The sequence below is a fragment of the Tympanuchus pallidicinctus genome, unplaced genomic scaffold, assembly GCF_026119805.1.
Source record: "Tympanuchus pallidicinctus isolate F22 unplaced genomic scaffold, pur_lepc_1.0 scaffold14, whole genome shotgun sequence".
NCBI lineage: Eukaryota > Metazoa > Chordata > Aves > Galliformes > Phasianidae > Tympanuchus > Tympanuchus pallidicinctus.
This window is the reverse complement of record NW_026294659.1, coordinates 17503580-17527415: the sequence shown is the minus strand read 5'-3', so window position 1 is coordinate 17527415 and position 23836 is coordinate 17503580. Positions and strand designations below refer to the sequence as shown.

The window sequence follows — 23836 nt, the reverse complement described above, 5'->3', positions numbered from 1 at the left end:
CCAACACTCAGCTATTTTTCAGTGTACCCTACTGCCAGCAATAGGACATGCTGTGACCACAGATGCCAAGAGACATGTGTCAGATTATACGAAGTCCATCTGGGAAGCCAGCAATCAGCAGCTACTGCTTTGGAAAGCCAGCTCTGAAAGGAAAATACGCTGGCTGTAAGAATAGATGATTTCTATGCATGCTATTAAAGAGCCAAAAATAAGCACAGCAGAAAATGAAACACTTACAAAACTGTCTTTACACAGAGAAGTGAATTATTACCACTGAAAACAACAACACCAGAAAAAGCAAAATTATTTCTACCTTAGGAGAGGTTTGTCACCCTGATGGCTGGAGTTTGTTATATTGTAGGTATCATCTATTTTCCCTTGTCTAAAAGAAAACAGCGGCTAGGCAAAGCGAAGCAGCCTGAGTCATGGCACAATATTTGTGGGGATGTTCATTCTTTCTTGTGATGTTTTTGTTGCCAGCAGGGTTATCACAATTCATCTTGAGGGTAGAAGGTACCTATCTATATTTCTACATGTGCTTTTGAAGTTCATCAAGTGTGCCTGGAGTGCTGGATTAGTGATGTTTTATTGGTGAGCACTAAAACTGCACACAAATCCACCTCAAGACCCCTTTGAATATTCAGCACAGCATTTATGACCACTGAGCGATTAACAACCTACCACTCAGGACAAGAAATAAATCCACATACTTTCTTAGCAATCTCCCAAGTAATAGCTTTAGTGTTAGAATTACTTGCATCAGCACTGGCAATGATACTGGAATACGTATCCTGACAGCTATAATAGTGTTGCTTTCTTCAGCTGGATTCCTCCCAGGGTGACATTTGTATAGGTTTTGCATAGAGGTGCCTCTGTTACAGCACTGCTTCCAGACTGCAGCAAGCTGACCATCAACCATCACTGCAGATTTTTCATCAGTACTGATCTTTGCCAAGAATCTAATGAAAACCCTCCTTCCTGTGACCCAGGGCTCACTAAGCATAAACAGAGAGTTTGTTGATCCACCTGAATTTCTGTCTTCCTAGCTCAGCACAATGAAGAACGAAGACAGCTTATATCTGCAATTTTCTACTCGCAGAGTTGATATTCTCTGGATTCATAGATGAATTGTTTCCTTGGGAACCAAGTGGTGATGGTATTCAGCTCATTCACTGGAAATTTTGGAGTGCAAGGCATGCTTTCGCTGCTGCAAACCATAACCATGTGCTTGTAGATTCTCCTGAAGGAGTGAATGCAGGCTTAGACTTGTTGAAACTTTGGTGTTAGCATCATAGATAAGTCTTGTTTTCAGTGCAGCTTCTGCAGTGCGATTGTTTTGAATGCTGTGAGAGACTGACAGAGGCTATGGGGTTTATGTGAATATTATGAAGATCTAGACACTTCATCTTATCTGTGAAATCAACTTTTTAAAAGCTTAAGAAGCTTGATGACACTGCAGTATTCCCAAGTGCTTAGAGGTATCTATTCCCCTGAATTTTGCTGGTTTTCCTTAAGAAAAAAGATCAAGGCACATTTATCATACGAGAAATATCTTATAAATATATTTCACAGCTGTATTTCCAATGGATGCACTCTCTCCGAGGATTGCCATCTGTTCCAATTATTCCTTCATTGTTCTTGGTTTAAAGTGTGGCAGCTTTATAACTGCAATGAAACTCTTGCCATTCGTTTGTATTTATTTGGGGATATTTTAACATTTGTACCATTTTCCATAAGGACAGAAAACTATCCTCATATAGACAGTGGAAAAATATACTTAAAATATTATCAGTGTGATGATCTGAGGTGCTCAGTGACATAAAGAATCCCATTTCAAAGTGCAGTGGTGTTTTTCCTCTCTTATTTATATCTCATCTACCAAGCAACTAATGGACCAAATACTTAACCTATTATAACCTCTAGTTAATTCCCCTGAAGTCAGTAGAATTGTGTAACTATTAATTGAGTGAGGCAGTGTAAATGTATATGTGAGCAGTATGGAGAAGTATAATGCAAGAAAAAGATCTGGCTGCCCAGTACCCACTATTCACAAGAACACAAACACAAAATAAGCAAGCAAAGAGAAAAAAAACACACTTATGTAATTATTTGCAACTAGAAAAAGTCTTGTAAAGGACACCGAGTATGCTAAAACTCTGCTGGAAAGAGTTCACAGAGCCTGGGAATCTTAAGCTCTGCTTATCTTGAAACTCTGAAGTCCCTGATGCAGAGGCAGAACCTTGCGATTGCTTCTCATTGTTCTTATGTGCAGCTCTCGACTCTCAAAATAGAACAGAAATTGGTCTCTTTTCATACTTTCTTTCAGATATGTATGTTGGACACATTTGTTGTCCCCTCTTCCACCTTCCCCGAGACTACTTGATTTCACAAAAGCAAGTAATAATTCAGTAGTGCAACTTGGACTTAGAACAGGGCAACACAGGGGACACCCAGTTTGTCACAGAGGGGATGCTCCAGAAGGCAAGAAGATTACTTGACTTTGCTCTGCAGATGTAGCCTGCATTGCTATATTCCTTATTCGCTACAGAGTCTGCTTGCAGATAAGTGGATACAAGAGGAGACCTTTTGCCTTAAAGGAGACTCCCAGAATCTGTTTTGATGAAAATATTTCCTAAAAGAACAGGGCATCGTTCAGATAGTCATCTACACATCTGTAGAGGACATTGCTGGGTGTGCTCCACATCACCTGTGCTGGAAAACATCTTACCAATAGGGGTTCCCACACCATAGCCTTTCGAATCGATGAGTCCCCCGATCTGAGTGAGGTTGCAGTTTCTCTGAGTCACATACTCAATGCTGGTGGACTCCATCAGCAGCGCATAGTCCGTCGTGAGCACACGCTGGATTCCTTCATCATTGTTCTTCACCAGCGCTGTCTGCTGCCTGCTGCTCATGAATGCCCACATCTTCTCATATGTCGATATTTTGGATTTCTAAGAAGGAAAAATGAGGACACAGAATCACACCAAAGCACTCAAATTACACCTGTAAACATTTCCTCCACCTCGATAGGCCTTATCTTGTGGATTGTTGTGAATGATGTCAGTAGCATATCTCGAATGAAAGAATGGTTTTCCTTCCTGCCTTTCACTCTCACTGTGCTTTATGCTTCTTCTGCTTCCTTTGCAGTGCCAGGAACTCTGTTACTGGCACAACTGTGAAGTGCTTTGAAGTTTTTTGGGCTAATGCTGTTACATGGATTGCAGCAAATAATTACACACAGCCCAGCAAATTAGTGCAGCTGGATACTCTTGTGTTCAGTATCAGGGTTTCTGCCAGTCAGGGTGAGTGTACTCTTCCAAAAGCTTGAAGATCAGTAAAGCACTGGCTCTTTTATATTGATATCATTGCCTAAAACTCATGTACTTCAAGGATAAAGCTTGACAAACAAACCTGAAGTGGCTTCTAAGCAAAATTCTGCTTTCAGCTTTCCATTGCAATCAGAATTAAGGACCTAATCCTTCTCCCACTGAAGTTTGGGGAATTTTTGCCACTGGCCTCAGTAGGAGTGTGCACATGGCTTGTGTCAATATCCAGTGGCACAGGGAAGAGGAATGCCAAAAGTCATAGCCGCCTGAATGCAGTGCTGGACATCCCTTCCTCCCCACTCCACTCCCTGTTCTGTGTGAGCATCCTACAGGGAAAGATCCTCACAGGGTGTGAAAAGAGAAACTGAACCTGCTCAGCGTTCTCAGGGGCACTTTGCCTGCTACACTCAAGAGGTGCTATCTGCAATCCAAAAACCTTAAAGCAGTTGCACAGTGCTAACACAATTAAACCTTGCCCTTCTGTGTGCTGTCCAAACCTACTGAGCACAGTGTTGCTTCTGGATGAAACAGGATGTTAGCGCTACAGGAAATTGGACCATTGGAAACTGTTTGTCTCAAGATAGCACAGCCAACCATTACTGAACTATTTTGTGCCACTACCCAGCATGAGCCAGACACACACACACCAAATTTTGGTGTAAATATGAGCCCATGATCCCCTCCATGTATGCACTTCCCCAGTTCTGGAGCAGTATATTCTCACCTCCTTCATTGTCCCTATCTTAGGTTTGAAGCCATCACAGCTGATTTTAGGCTCACAGTGTTGGAGACAACAAGCACTCATTAAATACCGGTGTCTGGGAGATTCCTGTGAGCAGCTGATTTTCTGGTTCTTTCAGCTTTAAAAACTAATATGATTTCCTGTGAATTCAATACCTGTGAATTTCACCTAGGTTTCAACCAAGACTTTAAGCCACTGGATATCAGTAAGCTTTGAAGATGGTTAAGTGGCTTTTTGCAAGTAGAAGGCATTTGTACTGCTCAGCTGGGAATACTTTTTGAAACTGATGATATATTTATGCAGTAAATTGAATCTGATATTGAATTTACTGGAAAGATATATTCCTTATTCAGATAAGTTTGGTAGAAAGATCTCAACTTCCTGACTTAGCAACTTGATTCAACTGGCTTCTCATTGATTTAAGTGGGAAAATCTCTGCATATTTGGAGGTGGGACCTGGCAGGATTTCTAAGTTGAGATTAACATCTATTATCACAGAGAAGCAAGAAAGAAATGGAAGATTTATAGTATAGATGTGTTGAATTTTGCCCAAATTTGTGTAAAGGGCTGGGAGGCTGACTGTGGGGTTCCTTTAATGCCAAGAGTCTCTTGTCTTTCACAGATAATTTCAATTGCTTTTGTTTTCATTGCTCTCAATACCTGGTTAGAAAGCATAGCCACTGCAGGAACATTCTTGAAAATATTGCCTCTTCAGCAAGAGTTTGTCTAGACGTGCTATTCACAGCTGGGAGACAAGCTCTCAGTCCTTTATGGGAAGGGTGCTTTCTCTTAAACTGTGCCATAAGGCACACGTAGAAACACCTACCCCTTATGTCACCTTCTGACTACTGTGTTTTACACGCTCCCAGCTCTCTCACTGCTATGCATGTGGCTGTGTGTATGCTTACTTAGCTCCAGAAATATAAGCAGTATTTTACAGTATAAGGGAGGCAAAGCGATGCCATCTCAGTGCATACAGACTTCTTTTTGCATATATAAGTTATCTGTTGTACTTACAGTACACGTACTGTGAAAATCTTGAACTTTTAGTCAGAGAAAGGAAATCCTAATATTGTGAGAATCATGAAAGGCTACATAATAAGGCTAATAAAAATAATCACATTTATTATATAGCACTGTGTGTGCCTCACTGGTTTACAAGTAAAATGAATTGTATTTTCTATGCACCTTTCACTATGTCACCTTCACTCTGCCAGCTTATCTATCTCCATTCTGTACTAAAACTGATGTCCTTTCCTTTGGTTTTATGCGTACACATATTTCAGGCACAAGTAAGCTGGCATGTATAGCATATAGATATTTAATCACCTTATTATTTTTAAGAGGCTTGCATACTGTAAAGCCTACACGTTTTACTCTGAAGGATTAATGGTGCAAAAAAAAAAAAAAAAAAAAGAAAAAAAATTCACTGTAGAGCTGGAAACAGCTCTTGAATTTTTTTCTAAATTTCTTGTGGTGAAATTACAAGTTATTTGCAATGAAATATTGTGGAGGGAGCAGATTCTGAGCAGTTCTTTCCTGTGCTGAATTTGACTTCAGAATAGCAATGACAATGTCTGTCTTTAGGTGGTGAAGAGCTCTTATATCCAGGAGATATCCCAGAGCCTTCCAGAGGGCAGCATTGGCTGCTTCCCACTGCTTTGCATTTGTATTGAGATCCTGTCCTCACCTAATGAAGTTTCCAGGAATATCTTGAGATAGGTTTCCCGGCATGTCTTTAAAGAAATGTCAGCTCATCCTTCCAAGAACTGACTATAACAAGGCTCTGAAAAAATGCTCTACTTTTCGCATTTCTTTCAGCACAGAAACATTTATATTCAGCCACAGGAGAGTCGTTACAAAGGGAGTTCACCCTTGATAGCTCACTAGGGATGGTGCTACCTCATAATTGAAATGACCTTGATGAGCACTTCTAGTTTTGAGAAATGACCCAAAAACCAATCCTTTCTGAGTGTGGAAATGCTCACTTTGCCTCATGTAAAAATATAAGGGGGTTGTGCTTAAAGCAGTGCAGGGGGATACAAACTGGAGCACGAGGTCCCTCAGCACAGGAACTGAATCTGCTTGTTCAGAATCAAGGGTTATTTTGCCCCACATGTTGTTCCACCAGGATGTCTCATTCTCAAAGGCACTGCATATCTGACTATCTATAAACACCATTCTCAGATGCTACAGTAAAAAGCATGATGCCACTTTATTCAATGCTTAACTTCCCTGCTGAGAGTACCGATGAACCTGCTAATTAATTCTAATTGTCACAGGATTTTTGTGTGTATTTCCTAAATTTATAGCTGGTTGGCTTTTAAAATTGACATTTCATGAGATTAACCCATTTTTTGTCTAATTAATACTAATAGTGCAAAAAAAAAAAACCCAACCAACAACAGCAACAAACTCCTCCCCCCCCAAACAAACAAACAAACAACAACCAATGCATTTATCCATGAAGCAATCAGCCACACAAAATCACAAAATGACCCTTTACTTACAGACATGTTTATGTGTGTATGTGGCCATTATATTAATAGCATGCATAATGCTGACCATGGAACATTTTAAGAAGGATGCAAACCAGCTTGTATTTTGATTATGTGCAGTGTTTTTCCAGTGCAGGTGTGACCTTCATAACCAATCTTAGCCAAGTGTTTGTATAAAGCTGAGATCCTACTGTGAGAAACAATCCGAGGGAGAATGTCCTCAGGTCCATGGCCTCATTCCCTTCAGGTTCTCCCATCAAAGGCGTGGGTTTGCTCCTCACAGCAAAGGTAGCAGGTAATCATCCACGGGTCAGTTTCACCACTCAGAGCTGGCTGACGCCATCTTACCTTGAAGAAGGTCATTGTGGATCCGTCTCTAACAGCCCCATACTCTATTTTGGTTTGCTTTGCCAAATCGTCAGCTGAATCGATGGGGGATTCCATCCTTTCTACCGTCAGGAATGCAGCCAGGTTGGCAGTATAAGATGAGATTATGATTAAGGTGAAAAACCACCATATTCCTCCAACTATTCTGGTGGAAAGAGCTTTGGGCATCAGTTCTGATCCTGTTACAATATCATCAAAATAATCACGTTAAGGCAATGCTGAAAGATGCCTTTTCTGATACCACAGACTATTTTTAGGCACAGAATGCTTTTATGAGACATAGTACCATAAAATGATTTAAACAGTAATCTTACAGATGCACATCTAACATTTATAATGGTAACACACTGTGAAGGGGATGTGTGCCATGGTACACGACAAATGGAATTATCCCTGATCTAAACCCCGTTACCTCTCTGAGCTAATGCTCATTGTTCCATTAACCTTGTAACCCAAACAAGCTGTACTAGTATTTTTTATCTGATTCCTAAATTTCTTTTTTTGCCAGTATATACCATGATCGATATTTTTAACCAGAGATCTTTAGCAGAATGCTGTTCTACTTACAAGCTGCCTAGGAGAAATGCCTTACAAGAAGAAGCTGCTCTGTGTGCCTTCTATCCACATACCTAAGTAAGAACAAGGTGATCAATATGCTTCCAGTATATTCATGAGCCTGCATGAACCTGAGCTCACTATCCAGAACATGTCTTACTACAAAAGTGTGATTTAAAATTTAAAATTCAGAGGGTGAATGGAAGTATGCTTTGGATGTACAGGGCAATGCAAAGTTCTGGATGCTGTATTTGAACTAGTTATCAATGAAAAGGTTTTAGCAGTTCTGCCAGCATGTCACACTGACAAGTATTAAAGCAATCCGCCATAGTCATAAAATCCCCTGGAATAACATGCTCCCAGCGTGGGTGGTAAGTGCACTAAAATGACTTCTTAGCAGCTCAGACTGAATGTAAGCAGCACAGGTACTCAAGCATTTTCATGCAAGGTTTTTGTTTGTTTGTTTGTTTGTTTGTTTTGAGGCCTCTCCTCTGAACTTAGCTCATTAAATGGGATTTGGGGATCTGGTTTGACAAAATACTTAGACGTCCACTTGAATACTATTGATTTCAAAGTAAAGCATCAGCATAATTATTTTATTGATGAAAGATAAACTTAAGAGTTTATTCTGCCTGTGAACGGAAACCTCAGTATAGAAAACGTTTGATGTAACAAATATTTATGTTACTGGAAAACATCCTGATAATGCATTCTCTCTCCTGAGCTATTTAACAATTTCTGGAAGAAATGTAAGTGGGTTATAGAAAATGTTTTCAGACTTTGCAAAAACTGTGAACATTACTCCTGAGGCAAAAACTGAAAGGGTAAGAAGCTTACAAACAGCTAGCAAACAGATTTAACTCAGCTTCATAAACATACAGATATGTCTCTTAAAGGTCAATGCTGAGCATAGCCCTAGGGTTTCAAGAGGCTGACAGAACTGCCGAACTGCAAGAGCAGATGCTCTGCTTGCACAGCTCTGGTGCTGCACGGATTTCAAATCAGGCTGGCGGTCTAAAAGCAAAAGTTCTTGCTTAAAATTTGATTCCAGTCTATCCATTTCTAGAGGTGCAGCTCTATTTAGGTTTGTGTTGTGTTGTGGTTGTGTTCTATTCTTCTATTCTTCTGTCTTCCAGATAAGATTTTTTTAATAGCATGAAATCTTTTTTTTTTTTTTTTCCTTTGCTTTGTTGCTCTCAGAATTAAGTGTGTATTTTTCTTCAAACTGGGACTGACCTAAAAAAGCTGGCTTCTAGGAGTGCTGATTCAGACCATCTTGAAGGTGTAATGTTTTTAAAGCTCATGCAGCTATACACATACAAATTCTGAACTTGGGCCCTGATGCAACACGTCGTATGTATTGTATACAGACAAATGATCCTAGCAAGCAACAAAGAAATCTGCCAGTGCAGATACATGGTGGCACAAGCAAATATGTGGAGAAGCCCTGCGTGCTGAATTTGTAGGGTGCCAAGCCTCCCATGATTTCCTCTGGCAAAAAGTTATTTGTGAAAAAGTAGCAGAACACATTCTGTGCAATTAAGCTCAAGGCTCCTGGGTCTGTTAATTATGCAGTGAGCATTGGTTTTTGCTTTTGGAAGGTGCTGAGCACGCTGTGTTCCCAGAAGAAACAAGCAGGCCCAGCATCTCTCTTGATCAGCTCCATGATTATTTCATTGTTCACCTTTCTGTGTTCCCTGACTGCAGCAGAGAGCATTAGTATAAGCTTCATGCCCCTGACTTCATCCTTAGCACTTTCCTGAATTGAGTACTGCTGTTCTGCCCACCTGGCTGGAAGGGGGTTCTGCATGTAACATGCCTTCCTAAAAGCAGTGGTTTCTTTGAATGAATTTGATGAAATGCGACCCATTTGAATGCTTTCAGAGTATGCATAACATATTTGAGACTTTCAGGGGAAAACCAGGAGAAATAACATCTAAATAGGAATGTTGCTAGTTAGACTCAGGGTCAGGGACAATACTTGCTGAAGTCTCTCTAGTGCCTTTTTATGGCAGACATGACAGCCAATCCTGATCCAGACTTTGCTCACGCTCTGTAGAAAAGAGAAAGTCTGATCATCACATTTTAAAATTTAATAACAAGTGGCTTCCAATCAAGCATAGCAATCAGCTGCTGTCAACAAGAAAGAGTATAACAGTAGATGCAGAGTCTCACAACCATTCACTCCATGTTCAAGCTCTTCACATTAGCAATGATGCACTTACAATCACACGCACCACAAGTTTGTACATGGAAACATTTGTGTTGCCTTACAAATGTTTTTTCTTTCTTTCTTTCTTTCTCTTGTTTTATTTTTATGCTTCTTGAAAGACAAGCAGAGTCTGGTTGGGGCTGACTGTCATGTACCCAAGGTAGTGGTAACGAGCAGACACTGCATCCCACAGTTTGCTGTGGATGATGGTAAACTCCAAAAAAGGCAGTAGATTAAAACACAAAATCCTGGGGTACTTTCACACACACGGCAGTCACAGCTATATACACACATCTGCCTGATACTGTAAAACCTCAGTCTGCATCTCACTGATCAATTGGAAGGACAACAAAACAAAGGAGCAAAACAGAATGGCTCTTCCTTCAGCTGGTCACCTTCAAAGCCATTTCTGTGAGGCTTTGAATGGCTTCAAAGAGCATTTCTATTCTGTCAATGCATTAGAGCACCAATATAAGCAAGAGTATCCTAGATACAAGACAAACTTCAATCTCTACCGTGTCCAGGAAAGATCCTCCTAATGTTTCTTTTACTGCTACTCATATCTGTTAAAAAGGGAAGAATAAACTGTACCTGCATGAGTGTAGAGATGGTTTTACATTCCTTACTTAAATGCTTAGAAATCTAATACTGAAGAAAAATGGTATTTCTTCTGGATTGCCTTTTTTGGTTGTTGTCATGGGGTGGGTATTTTTGTTCAGCTTTGATTCAAGTGGAAATTTTGTCAGAAATTATTTTCATTCCTTTCAGTGAACCCCAGTTTTGGTGAATAGTAACTTAATTGGAAATCTGTGAATACATATGCCATAACCAAATGTGGTCAGTACACATATATCTTTTACTTCCCATATGAAGTGAGCTTCACTGCCTTTCCTTGTCAATTGTGTATAATGTCAGCTGTTTCCAAAATCATCAGCAACAGGGACTTGTGACTGTGTTAAGTTAATGCTTCTAGGGTTGGATTCGTTTACAGAAGGATGGGACTCATACCTGCAGAAAAGCCATAAAAAAAAGGTTTGGTTTTTGTTTTAAACAAAGCGTTTGACAAGTGCCAACAAACTTAACAGTTCTTCCGAAGAAACTACATTATCTGTTCTGTTTGGCAGTGAAAACAATTTGTTCTAGGGTTGCTAAGATTACTGATTCTACTGGGATGAAGCCCAATTGGGAAGATATTTTCCTGTTGCCAAACCTCTTAAATCAAGAGACTGAACTTCATCATAAAGAACACCATATCTAATGAATATTTTCTGTTAAACTCCAGCAACTCCTGTGTGGATCTGTCTGCATTCCTCTCTCCCAGACTTCCCCTCCTTATTCCTTCTGCATCCCTATCCTGGATTCTGCAGGTTCCCTTCCTCTGCCATCTCTCCAGAGATATATTGCTTTCTTCTCTTCCTATATCGCTTTGGTTCTGAGATTAGGTTTTACAGTATAATCTGTAATTACAGAGGGTGGAGTTTACCAGCACAGAAGCCCTTGAGCAGACTGTGGGACGTGTGCAATAACGAAGTGTAACCGATGTACCTTGCTGCATGAGAGCTCCAACTCCAAACCAGAAACTATTTAGTAAAGTAAAATTGTTTTCCACCACATCTGAGTCTGGGTTGCACGGGTGGGGGTTATACCATTCATAGGGTGTAAACCTGTGGCAGTTAACAGAAACAATCTGTAAACATCAAATAAAATACAGCGGCAGCAGACCTGAACAACGCACAAAATGAGGAGATTAATGAAGAAAACACAAAAAAAGGAAACCTCAGTGGAAAGGGTGTCTGCAGGATGTCCAGCAGCTGCTTCACGCAAGCTGTGGAGCAGAATGTCACAGCCTTGTTCCTAGCGCTGGACCTGCGTCCTTACTTTTGCTGCTCCTTGGTCACTGCCCTCAAAGCTGAGGTTGCTGGAGAGTCTTGAATCCCCCAACATTTTGTGGCCGGTGTTGCTGGGAGGACCCAACTCTCTCAGTGCTTTGCAGCCTACGTTGCTCCCAGGTAGACCTTCTAAAAGGTGGGGAGACTGCTTGAAGCTCCAGCACTGCTCTACGACAGAGTATTTGAAGAATAGTGAAGGTAGAAAAGACCTCTCAAGGCATCCATTTTCAGCTGGTGGAGATACTTGATGTGGAATGCCTTCACAGAGCTGCCGTGGCATCAAGGAAAATGGCTGCCAGCAGCTGGAAAGTGCTGTGGAGCAACTGCAGAACCTGAAAGCCATAGGGCCATGCTGTGTGGAAACAATCATGCGGGCGATTGCCTCAAATGGAAGGATTCTATTCTATTCCCCATGCAAACTATAAATGCAACTATAAATGCAAACTATACCCATTCTGGTCGGCAATACACTTGGCAGAGTTACTTTGAAGACCACCCCTCCCCAGGGTGTCTTGCCTGCTGTTGTTTCCCTCTGCTGCTTGGCTCGCTGCATACTTTTTCATAAAGTTTATGATTATAGCTTTAATTGACAATGTCATGCCAATACATTTTAATTACTGTTTCAACAATATAATTAAGCATTGAGTTTACGCACGGTTGCAAGCAGAGCGCCTTGCTTAGCTGAAGTAATGAACTCTGGTAGTCATGAACTTGCTAATTGAAACAGTATGCAGCTTAGGATGCCATTATCTGAGCAATATTAGCATTACTAGTATCATAGCGGTTAAAAATTGTAGCAGAAGACACGGTTTTCAGACTCAAGTTACAACAGTTCTGCATATACCAATTAGAGAGTCACCAAGTTCTGTTTCAGAAAGCCTCTGTGTAGCAATGAAATGGTTCCCAGCTCAGTTTGTGCACACATGGGCAAAAACATGCTCCCACAGGACAGTGAGAAGATGTGCAAACAGCTCTAGGGCCTGACCAGGAGGGAGAACCCAGGCTGGGATGGGACAAACGTCTCCATCACCAAAATAGCCAAATAGTGGTTGATAGAAAGCAACAATGAAATTCTGGCAGCAAAACTCTTTCTGCCAAACTAGAAAGACTTTTTATCACAACAAACGTATAGTTTAATGGAATACTAGGTTTATATTATACTTCCATCTTAAATATAAAAAAAAAAGGCGGTTTTCTTCTTGTGTGCTGAGCTGAACACCAAGAAGAGGCTGGATTACAGTTCTGCTCTATCTCATCACACACTCAGTCTGGTGTTCTTCTGGTTATTTCCCTTTAGTTTTCTCCTTCTTACAAACAACATGTTCAAGGTCACCTAAGCACCTTTTACATAGGGTGTGTGTGATTTTATTCACCTTGTGTGACTGATGATTACCTCAGTTCTACCATCAGCGATGCAAAGAGCACAGGGAGTTTGACATAGCAGTAAAGGGAAATCTTGGCAGTAAATGCCTTCTTCATTCAGTGTGCTTAGGAAAAGAGCTTTGTCGATCTGTAACCTTTAGCAGTGATAAAAATGTCAGTGTTTGAGTTTAAAAATTAATGTGATGATGACAGGGCTACAAAATACTCAAAGAGAAATGGTTCAGCTGCTGAAAAATCTGAACAAAGAACAGGAAAATTACCTCAGTCCATGAAGATATTCCCAAGTATTTTTCTTCTGTGAACTGATGTCAAAACACCATTAAATGTTTAATTTACTATGGCAGTGTTAAAAAGCAGATGATTCCTGAAATTCCTAAAACTGTTCTAGTCAATATTTACTGAAGTATTTGATAAATCTTCCTACCAGGGAACAACAGCAGGACAAATTCCCAGCATGTGCCATAGCTGTTAATGCATATGCGAGGGATCTCTTATAAATCCTTCAACTGCAAGGACAGCAAACAAGCAAGCAAACCTTCTGTTTGTAATCACAGTCCAACATGAGACACGAATCTGTAGGGAAATTAGACTTCTAGAACTTCTGCTTTTTAGAAAGGCTTAGGGGGAAAAAAAAAAAAAGAACACAGTAACACAGGCCAGAGCTACGGATTTACCCAAAAGCTGCACTGTGATTTGGAGCAATATCTAACAGCCAAGAGAGTAAAGCAGACAGGTTTCACGTGATGATCTATGAGTACTGTGTTTCCATTTCATTTGATTTTTTCCCAGCCATGTGTGTGTGAGTAGGAAGCTCTGCAAGCAGGCAGAGAACCCTGAAGTTTATGTATTCTTAGCTTTGATGATGTTTTTTTTTTAAAAAAAACTACAAGAGCTGAGGATAATTTGGGCTTCATTTCCCATTCTGCCTGTTCTGAGGTGGAGAGGATGTTTTCAGTCTTGGGACACAACTGCAATCTGTCATGATTGAGCAGAGTTAATATTAGTCATGAGTGAGATCATGATTTGCGTACAGTAAGAGCTGTTATTTATGGTACAGTGAGCCACTGCAAGAGCTTGTGGGAAGCCATGAATAATTGTGTACAATCCCATCACTGCCAAGGCAGGATGAACTTTCTCTGTTATATAGGGCCAACACCAATAAGTTAACTCATGACCTCTTATCCTCTAATTCCTTTCTCCCTCTTCACATTCTCAGAAATTTAAACGAAAAAGTAAATCTCACAAAGTTCTGTACTTTGGCACTGATATAGAAGCATGCAAACAGCTGAAGCTTTCACATAGGCTGACCTCCAAGAACTAGGTTTGTTCAACGGACTACAGAGAAATGTATGCCCAAGGCCAATCACTCTCAGCAGAACTATTCCTCTGAATGAAGGTTTCACAGTGTCTTCTGATTAGAAGAGTGAACTGGTGGAAAAGCAGTAAAAGCTCCATTTGACTTGGCTCACACACATGTGAAAGTCAGGCAGAATGTATCAGAATGAATGATTCAGACTGCTGTCATTTTGATATTTGAAAGAGGGTTATAAGTGCATATAATTGGAATGCATACATTATTGCTGGTTCTTTAAAGTAGAATTTGCAATAAAAACTGCAGCATTTCCATGTTACATTTGCTATGATGTGAAAGGATAGGTTTTCAATGTACATCCTGTCAGTTCTTGTATTTTATAGTATCAATGTTTTCTCAGTCTGTTTTCCCATATTAATGTAGAATACACTGCTATTTGCAAAAAAACGCATAATGAAAGTGGAAGAAGACTTAGTGATCCTAAGTAAAATGATCCAAAAAATAAATATCTGTGAAGCATTTAAATTATGAAAAGGAAAAAACAAAGGATAGGATGAGATTAAAAGTAGGAAATGAAATTCCAACATCATTATTTGAAGAAAGCAACAATAACTATTCCAGTTAACAGAGTTTATGTTTACTGAAAAGTATAGGAAGAAAGATGTCTCAAATGACCAATTCCCTCTGACAAGTTTCTAAGTTCATTTTCTTTCATGCTTGGCTTTCTCTTGCTCAAAGCCACAGAGCAACTGACTCATGGTCCACAGTCCCCGAGGCCATGACAAGTAGCTTGTAGCTGGCTTGTGAAACTGTATCAAATGTCTTGTGTTTTTAAAGTAAAGTTCAATGTTAAGGGCGTAGACTGCTCTGCTGGTCAAGTATAACTTGTGGTATGACTGCGCAACACTGGTCAAAAACTTTCAGGCACACTTTCAGTGCTTTGAGAACACTATAAGCTTTAGATTCTTTCAGAAAAGTGGTGTTTGCTCGTTTCCTACTGTTTTTGCATTGGGACTTCACTGGGAACCTGTCACTGACTGGCAGTGCAGGTTGCAGCTCAGGATGGCTATGGGAGAGAGCATTGGTTATGTAGCTCTTTGCAGAAAACACTCAGGATCTTAGGTACATTATATTGTGTTTTTGAAGGGAAATGAGCTGAGCTAATTAGCATCCTTCAGCAAAAAATTTGTTCACGTTCTCCTTACCTTTAAACTGTATGCACTGTTAGTGGAAAAAGAAAAGTGCTTACATGCAACTAATACCAACTACTTTTTAACAAGTTCTGAGGTACTGCAAACTGGTAAAGAAAGGCTGACCTATTTCATCACATTTTTCTCTCCATTAAGCCCTTAAGGAAAGTTAAATCTTATCACATTGCAATATGTTAAAGTGATAGCAGTGTTGATGTGCAAATACCAAGAGATTTTCTAAAACATTATGTTTTAGACTGGATAACACCCTTAGGACAGTATTATAGCTATTTTGCAAAGCCCATTCAACACCTATGGCATGAGAGGTGGTTAATACTGATGCATCTAAAACTACGTCTTTGACTTACCTTGCAATGACAAAGAGGACACAACTGACTCCGAGGCAGGCTAGGAGAACATACATCCAAATATCAGGAGAAAGAGGGTTTAAAAAAGAGAAAACACCAGGGTTTGTGCCATTGGGCTTCCGGTACAAGATACTGATTCCCAGCGTCATGAAGGGCTTGGAAAAATCAATTACCTTCTCTCTTACATAAGTAATAGTGAGAGGAGCAACTGCCAGATCAGCTTTCTGAAAATACAAATGGGAAAATACTTGTTCTTTTTCATGTTTTTGTGCAAACACACTACTATTCCTTCCATTTTTTTCCTTGGAGTGTTAAAAAAGAAGCTAAATTTGACTACAAAACTGAAAAGCAAGACAAAACTGAACAGTGCTAGGGTACTACTGGGTAGTAGTTTTCTACATTCTGATTCCTTTTTCTGTATGTGAGGGATCCTCATGTTTTCTGTGTGTGGAAGGTCTGACCATGCTTGAGCACTTGGCCTCTGGAGAAGCCCTGTCCTGTGGAGCTCAATTCCTGGGAAGGTGATGTTCACAGATTGTCACAGGGCAGAGGTGTGCTGTGAGTTCTGCCTTTGCCACAAGAGCTTGTAACCAAGAGGCGGGCATAATCTGTGAGAACCCAGCACCCACTGACTCACTGCTCTTAGTGTTTCCCTTAGCACACAGCAACTGCCAGTTCAGATGTACTGCTGTGATTTCCTATTCTAATCAGAGGCAGTGGGACTGACCAGTGGCTCAAAAAGTCTATAAACTAATGCAAACATTTCAGGTAGACTGCCTTCACACAAAACACCACAGTTGAAAGGAAAATAAAGAGAGAATGATTCAATCTTACATGATCTATGAGTTCTTTGACCATCCCATTCCACTCTCCTTTGTCATTCTGGGCTCCATATTTACCATCAGAAACTAGTTTGACCTCATAGATGAAGCCCAAAATATTTGACAGCTCCTTTAGCAAATCCAGACAGTAACCCTCGAATCTGTCATTTCCATACAAAGGCTTGTCAGACTTCTTGTACATAACATAGGGATCTTCCTATAGAAAAACACGGCAGAAATAGCAATATAAATGAGATTTTTTTCAGAATATACATTTCTCTAAATTGTGTGAATATTTTATTAATGTATTGCAATTAGATGAATGTCAGTCATTTACTATGTCCATTAAAGACTACTCTAGGTATGTTAACAAAATCATGGAATCAATTAGTGATAAGCGTGAGGGCCCTAATTGTCAGTAGAACAGACCATTCATAGCTCCCATGGGCTTTAATTAAAGCAGCACTTAGCAGCTTCAGAATTAGATTCAAGATCTGTACATGGTCCTACCCTAAGGAGCAGGAAGGAGAAGCCTGAAAAACGGAAAAAGAATCATAAGCGGAACCTAAAATCTGACAATCTTCAAGAAAAAAAGATGCATCTTTACTGAAAAATCCTCTAACGTTTGATATAGCTGTGAGCTGAACCGGCATTCAGAGGAGAAAAATGAAAACAGCAGTAGACTGCAAACTATTTTGTTTCTTTTCTCTCTAAAGGATTTTGGTTAGGAAAAGGTCTGGGGGAAAATGCTGCTGCAATTTAGTGTGGCAAAATGACCTCTGGCAATAGAAAAGAAGGATAGAGGGTGTTTCTGAGCTTTTCCCCTGAGGGATTGGATGGGATAGTTGGGGGGAAAAAAAAGTGACATAAATTACCACAGAGGAACTATGGGGCAGGGCAAATGGCTGGAAAAACATTTTCACATTTTCTATTTATCATAATAAGGACATACTTCAATCAGTCTGTCCACTGTTTGTTGCTTTCTTTCATTCCTCTTCATTTAACTCTCAGTTAAAAGAAAGGATGTACAAACAGTGGCTATAAAATTGAGCATTTATGTGTGTTAATTCTTTTGGGAAGAAAAGCATACAGCTTTCATCTCCGAAATATTGAAGAATTCTTTTGGGAAGAAAAGTATGCAGGATTCATCTCTGAAATATTGAAGCAAGCTAAACTGTTTTGAAGACAGAGGTATCCCAGAGTCTTTTACTGGTAGTGGGGTATTTTGAGTCCACTGCATGGATGGATGACAACTTATGTTGGTTCTGAATCTACATCCAAAAATTTGTTTGAAAATGGAGTATTTTACCTACGTGTGTTTTAGTATGGAAGAAAGCAGCAGTGGAGTGCAGGGCAGAGGTGTCATGGTGGCTGTGTAGAGCCCCATGGCACAACACCAGCCATGCCTGCAAACTGCACCATGAGTGGGGACTCCAGTTCTGCCCAGCAAGACTTACCAAAATGGTCGTGACAATCAATGTCCGGTTAGCCAATGAGTCTGTGATGTTGGTTGATCTGTCCTTGTTGCTGTCCGTCATGTTAAGGCCACTGTAGGAGTTCCACACACCGATCTACACAGAAGAGAGCAGGTGAAAGTCTGCCTGGTCACAGTGAGCAGTCTGAGTGAATGCAGCATTTCTCTAAATGCTCGTGGCCTGGTCAGTGTGCACTGGCTCTAGTCACCACAGAAAGAGACAGCAGCAGTACAAGATGCTAGAGAAGGGATATAGCTGTAGATCTGCATAAGGCAGCAACATCGAATGGTTGATTGTCACATTTAGAAAACACAGGGAATGTACTGCTCTTTCAAGAGCATGTTGAACTTGATTCTCTGTAAGACTATCAGGTATGTCAATACAGCTGTGTATTAGCCAATTTTCTACAAAGTGGAACATGTTGACTTCCTTTCCTGCTAAAAAATGTCAAATGTCTATTTTTATGGATTTTTTTACTTCTGTAAATGGTAGAGTTGAAACATACATCCAGACCTCTGTCTTCCAATGCAAGAGATTAAAAGCTTGAATAAATATGTTGAAACAGATTGATGGATGCAGTGGCCTTTTGCTTCTGTTATGCCTTCATCAAGTTTAGTAAAGATTATTCTGTTATTTATTGACTACTATACATAACAGAGCTAGCAAGGTAAAAACATCTCACCCCCTGAAAGTGTTTGTTTAGCAAATATACTTGACCAAAGGCAAAACTGATTTTTAATTCCTTTCTAACTCTGGAAACAGTGAAGAATTGTGGTATTTATTGTCTGATCTGAAGCCTGAAGGGAAAGACCTCCATTATTTCAGTGGATTTCGACTTCTACTTTATGCTGACAGAAATTGTAACCTTGGAGTTGATCTATTCAGATAAGTATTTACTTAACAAAAATGCAGTTTGAAAGCATCTTCAGATTTTTTTACCTTTGGTTTACATATATAGTGTGGTTGAGAGCTGCTGTGAGAAAACCTCAGACAAGGAGCTTGCTCAGCCTGGTTTGTATTTTGGACATTTGTGGAGAGCACCAGATAGATGGCTTGGGGGACTGACATTGTTCATCCACTTGCATTGCTGTGCCACTCTGCCAGCATGTTTCAGCTCTACCCAGGAGAGATCAACTTCCAGATTCCCCCTCCTGAGATTGCCCACAAAGCTGACAAGGAAGCCTAAGACACTATCCACTGACTTGTCCTGTGTAATAAAGGTCTATGCCCACTACCAGAAACCCCATCATCAGATCCAGGCAGGACTCTTTTTTTTTGGTTTCTAACTGAGGTAGATAATGCTTCTCTTTGTACCAAACCCAGCAGATTAATTTGCATTTGCCGATTATCAATTCAAGTTAATAAGTGTATCATTTCATACAAAGTTTGAGTTTGTGTCCCTGAGTGCCACTGCTCTTGTCTTTCATAAATATTTTCTCCAAAGTATGCTTGGGGATAGTCATGTCTTTTTTTTTTTTTTTCCCCCTTAAGTATTTTTCAAGCATTCCCTTTGTTTCCAAAGTTAGATCATGTTGGGGAACTGATGTTATATATTACGATAGTCTGCACCAGAAACATAGTGAATAACCAGTGCCCTTGAATTTGCACCAGGGTGCCTGATTTAATCAAAAGCTCTTCTGCTTGTTGATACTGACTTGATTTGCTTTTATCGGCTGGCAGCAGGGAAGAGAACAACCATGAAGAACATGGAACAACACAGTCACAGTGCATACAAAATACACCAGGAGAACACTCTACATCTGAAGATAAGGATGACACCAGAGGTCAACCTTGTTTAGAGCAATGGAGGAGGTTGGAGGGGCACTGGAAGAATGAGGCCAAGGCAGTACATCACTATGGTGAATCCAGGAGATTTATTGCAGTTTAGGGACAAGTTTGAGAGTTGTCATATGCCCTTCTCAGCAAATCTATGTTTTGAACCAATTGTAATTTGATTTAAATAAATTCAGCATAACATGAAGTGCCTAGACTCAAAAGCCAGATTGATTCAATACTGTTCTGCATATCAGGTAGGATGCTCTGTTCACTGGGAATGAGGAAAATTGAGTCCTTTTGCCTTTGCCCCACTGACTGATATTAAAACAAAGGTACTAAGTATGTCCTTTACAAGAACAAGAAAAGAGCACTGCGGGATATTTTACACTGTTCTACTCCATAGTATTAAAAAACACAACAACAAAACTCTTTTTAATTGTGTGTGTGGGAGAGGAAATAATAAGAGCTGTGCGAAAGATATAAAAAAGATACAATTCTAAGTATTATAAGTAATTTTCAGCTTGTGAATCCAAAACACTTTAAGCACAGTAAACACAATTGTAATCTCCTTACAGAATGGTGACTTTGTGGTACAGGGAACTGTGGGTTGTACCTCCAGCAGGGAACGGCTCATGGAGCTGGTCTCTGATTCCCGCTTTGGTGCCTTATCCACCAAGCAGAGATATCCTATGTCAAAAGGGAACTGAAATTTGTGAATTTTCATCTTTTATAAACAAGTTTAGTTCAAATTTCCATATGTTAGTGAATGACAGCATCCACTTAATCATCTATATTATTTTCTGTAAGGAGTTAATAACCCACTTGTCAAAATTTTGAGTCAATGATGCTAGAACATTGCCTGCACAGTATGTGTTCTTGTGGGAGGCAAAAATACTCCTTGCATGTTAAAACAGTCCTGCTGCTGGTGCTCACAGACATTTGAAATGTTGTAAATTTACCACTCGTGGTAAATCCCAGGTGAATCAGAAAATATAACTGCTGAGAAAAGGATTGCTTCACTGAAGCCAGGAGTTCTACTTAGAGAAGGGAAAGGCTCAGCTTCCAAGAAATAAAATAATTGTGAAAAAAAAAGTTCCTGATGAAAAGTCTGACTCCTGCCAAGGTCTTTTTATTATTTAGGGCTACAGTATTTCAAGTTTGGACAAAACTTATCGTACTACAATTCACATTCTCAGATTGACTGTTGTCTCTAAACTGCAATTTAATTTGAGGGTTACTGTCAAAACCCAAAGGATGAGTCTGAAGACACAACCCAAAGGTTTTTTGCATCACCTGTCTGTGTACAAACCTTCTTCCACACTTTATATAAATGATTAGAAACCTCGCCAGCAGCCTTGGTACAGAGAAAAATAAACAGAGCACTTCATTACAAATGAAAAGAGAATGATTCTGGAGAGCTGTGTGGGAGCAATTACATTTAAAGTCTCAATTAACCCACAGAAAGCATCACTGAGTCAAGCCAGTATACCCAGAGCAAGGGACAACGCAGCCTCTAGCTGACATGAGCTGGTGATACTCACCTTGGGGATCTGCAGACACCTGCACTAGCTGCCCATTACAGTGCTCATTGGGAAATCATGCTGGCTGTCCAAGAGCACAGCAAGACCATCCCATCTCTCCTTGGGAACCCACAGAGCCTGCTTTTCTCCAGCACAGCTCATGCCTGGCACTGCTGTGGTTTGCATGTTAGCAGCAGCTATTTTGGAGAAAAGCCAAAAACGTCCTTGGCTACTGGGTTCATTTTGGACTCAAGGACCGTACCCCTCTGCATCTTCAATACAACTTGTATGTGGTAAATAAGGGAAATAAGAACTGTTGACTTCAAATTTGCTTTTCTGAGGCATGCTTCCTTGAACTTCCTCGAAGAACATGAATTTTAATAACTTTAATTGACCTTTTTTTTTTTTTTTTTTTTTTTTTTTTTTTAAATACAGAACCAATTTCTGGAATTGTACTATGCAGAATTTTCTGTTTTCAAACAAAGATGACAGCTAACTTAGTCACCTGTTCAGCATAACCCATCATAAGTGGTTAGAGATGTAAGGGCAAAACTACTGATCATGTTCAAAAACATCAAGATTTTTTACCATCTAAAAACTTTTTGAGGCTATTACTCCTCCATCTACTTTTCTCTCTCCCTCATGTTGCACCTTTTAAAAGCAGTACGTGTAAGTCTGTTTTATGTATATATGTATATACATACATGTACATATATAACCTTACTGCTCTAAGTTACAGTAGCAGTGTGCAATCAGAATAATTACTGACATTCAGTAGTAACATCACCAATCCAAAATTCCCATCCAGTGCTTCAAAATGCACATTTTGAAGTACACATTTTAAAATAATTTTAAAAATCTTAGTAGCTCTGTTCAATGTCACAGTGTTTTTTTTACCCCAAATATAGGAGATTCAAGCTGAGGAAAATGGGCTTTCCCATGCAACTGCCAAAGTAGATTTCTGTCATTGTTTTGCTTACCTTTTCTGTTCCTTCTTCCTTGAGACTAATGATGTCCAAGTCAAAATCCTTCCGTAAGCCATCGGTTTTGTTGAAGGTTATGCGCCCTGTCAAGCCATCCCATCGTGCCTGTGAAAACACAAAAACACTTTTCCATTTATCAGGAACTACTACTCTAAACCCACATCAAATATTGCATTTCAAATTAGCTATGGCATTCAATCACTTCTAAATGCATTTTTTTAAACTAGACTGTTTTTTTATTTTGATTTAGAATAGCATCTTCCATTTGTTCATTCATCTAGCTTCTCTTCAATATGTTTTATCTTTTACTAGCAGACACAAATGTGTGACAGTCTGTATATGTATTGTACTGCCTATAGAAAAGCAGTGAGAAAATAAAGTATGTATCACGTGCACCCAATGACTGGGCAGTTTTTCACTGCATAAAAGAAATCAAAAAGTTTTGTCTGAGCTTCAAGTCTGAATGTCGAAGTAAAGCGGTCTAAAACCAATAACATCCCTGGAGTGATACTGTTTACTTCAGCCCAGGACCTTGAAAATCTTCCATGAGGAAGGATAATGACTGGCAACTGGTACTGAATGGGATCCCCTGGAGGTCTTTATTGAGGGAAGGTAGCTAACCATCCCAAATCACCAAAGCTTTCTAAACTCTTCAGTTCTGCTTTTCCTAGTCTCATGTGCTAGGTGCTGCTTCTGCTACTCTGGGCCTGGAAAACTGGATTTTTCCAGGAAGAGATAAATGAAAGAAGGACTTTTGTCATAATAATTTGGTTTCTTGGGCAGGTTAGGGGGGAAGAAGACCTGTAAGCAAGTTCCCAAGTCATAAACAAGGTGTACAATTCCTAACAGTGATTCCTGATTCCTGCCTGTTGTCACAGGTGTTGACGGCATGAGGAGGATGGCTCTAAAAGCAGGAGGAAAATTTTCTTTCAGGAAAAATGCACCCAGCCATAGAGAGCTAATAAACAATTTGTAGTGCAATGTATGCACGAGTATTATGTATTTGAAGTATAGCATAGTAGTTGGTGTAGATAGCATTTTGCCTGTTGTATCATAGCTAAGTGAATTCATGCTTTCCTTATTTTAAGCATTAGCTGCAGGAGTAAATTAAAGTAATAGATTTTGTACATCAGGCTATAAAGCCATGATGATTCTCTGCACTGAGTAATGCTTCTTCTTTGCGGCAGGATCAATGTGCAGAACTAACTCAGAATCATAGAATATCCCAATTTGGAAATTCCAGCTCTGGCTCCACACAGCACCACCCAAAAATTAGACCATATGTCTGAAAGCATATGTAGACGCTCCTTGAACTGTGGCACTTGGGGCCATGACCACTGCCCTGGGCAGCCTGTTCCATGCCCACCACCCTCTGGTGAAGAACCCCCTCTTAACC

General features: G+C 39.9%; 1 protein-coding gene across 6 annotated transcripts in view; it reads right to left on the bottom strand.

Annotated features, from left to right (window-relative positions):
* Window positions 1-23836, bottom strand: part of GRIK1 (glutamate ionotropic receptor kainate type subunit 1) — a 155474-nt gene that overhangs the window by 12906 nt on the left and 118732 nt on the right. For 2 of the 6 annotated variants that reach the window (XM_052674061.1, XM_052674060.1), the window contains exons 8-15: window positions 22438-22545; window positions 21247-21291; window positions 18144-18257; window positions 16700-16903; window positions 15866-16089; window positions 11269-11387; window positions 6918-7135; window positions 2729-2954 (exon numbers count right to left, since the gene is read on the bottom strand). In XM_052674061.1, coding sequence (XP_052530021.1) covers window positions 2729-2954; window positions 6918-7135; window positions 11269-11387; window positions 15866-16089; window positions 16700-16903; window positions 18144-18257; window positions 21247-21291; window positions 22438-22545 — 1258 coding nt within the window. Of the gene's footprint in view, window positions 1-2728; window positions 2955-6917; window positions 7136-10320; window positions 10732-11268; window positions 11388-15865; window positions 16090-16699; window positions 16904-18143; window positions 18258-21246; window positions 21292-22437; window positions 22546-23836 lie in introns of those variants that run through there. The other 4 variants (XM_052674063.1, XM_052674062.1, XR_008204378.1 and 1 more) reach the window with 3 other exon arrangements.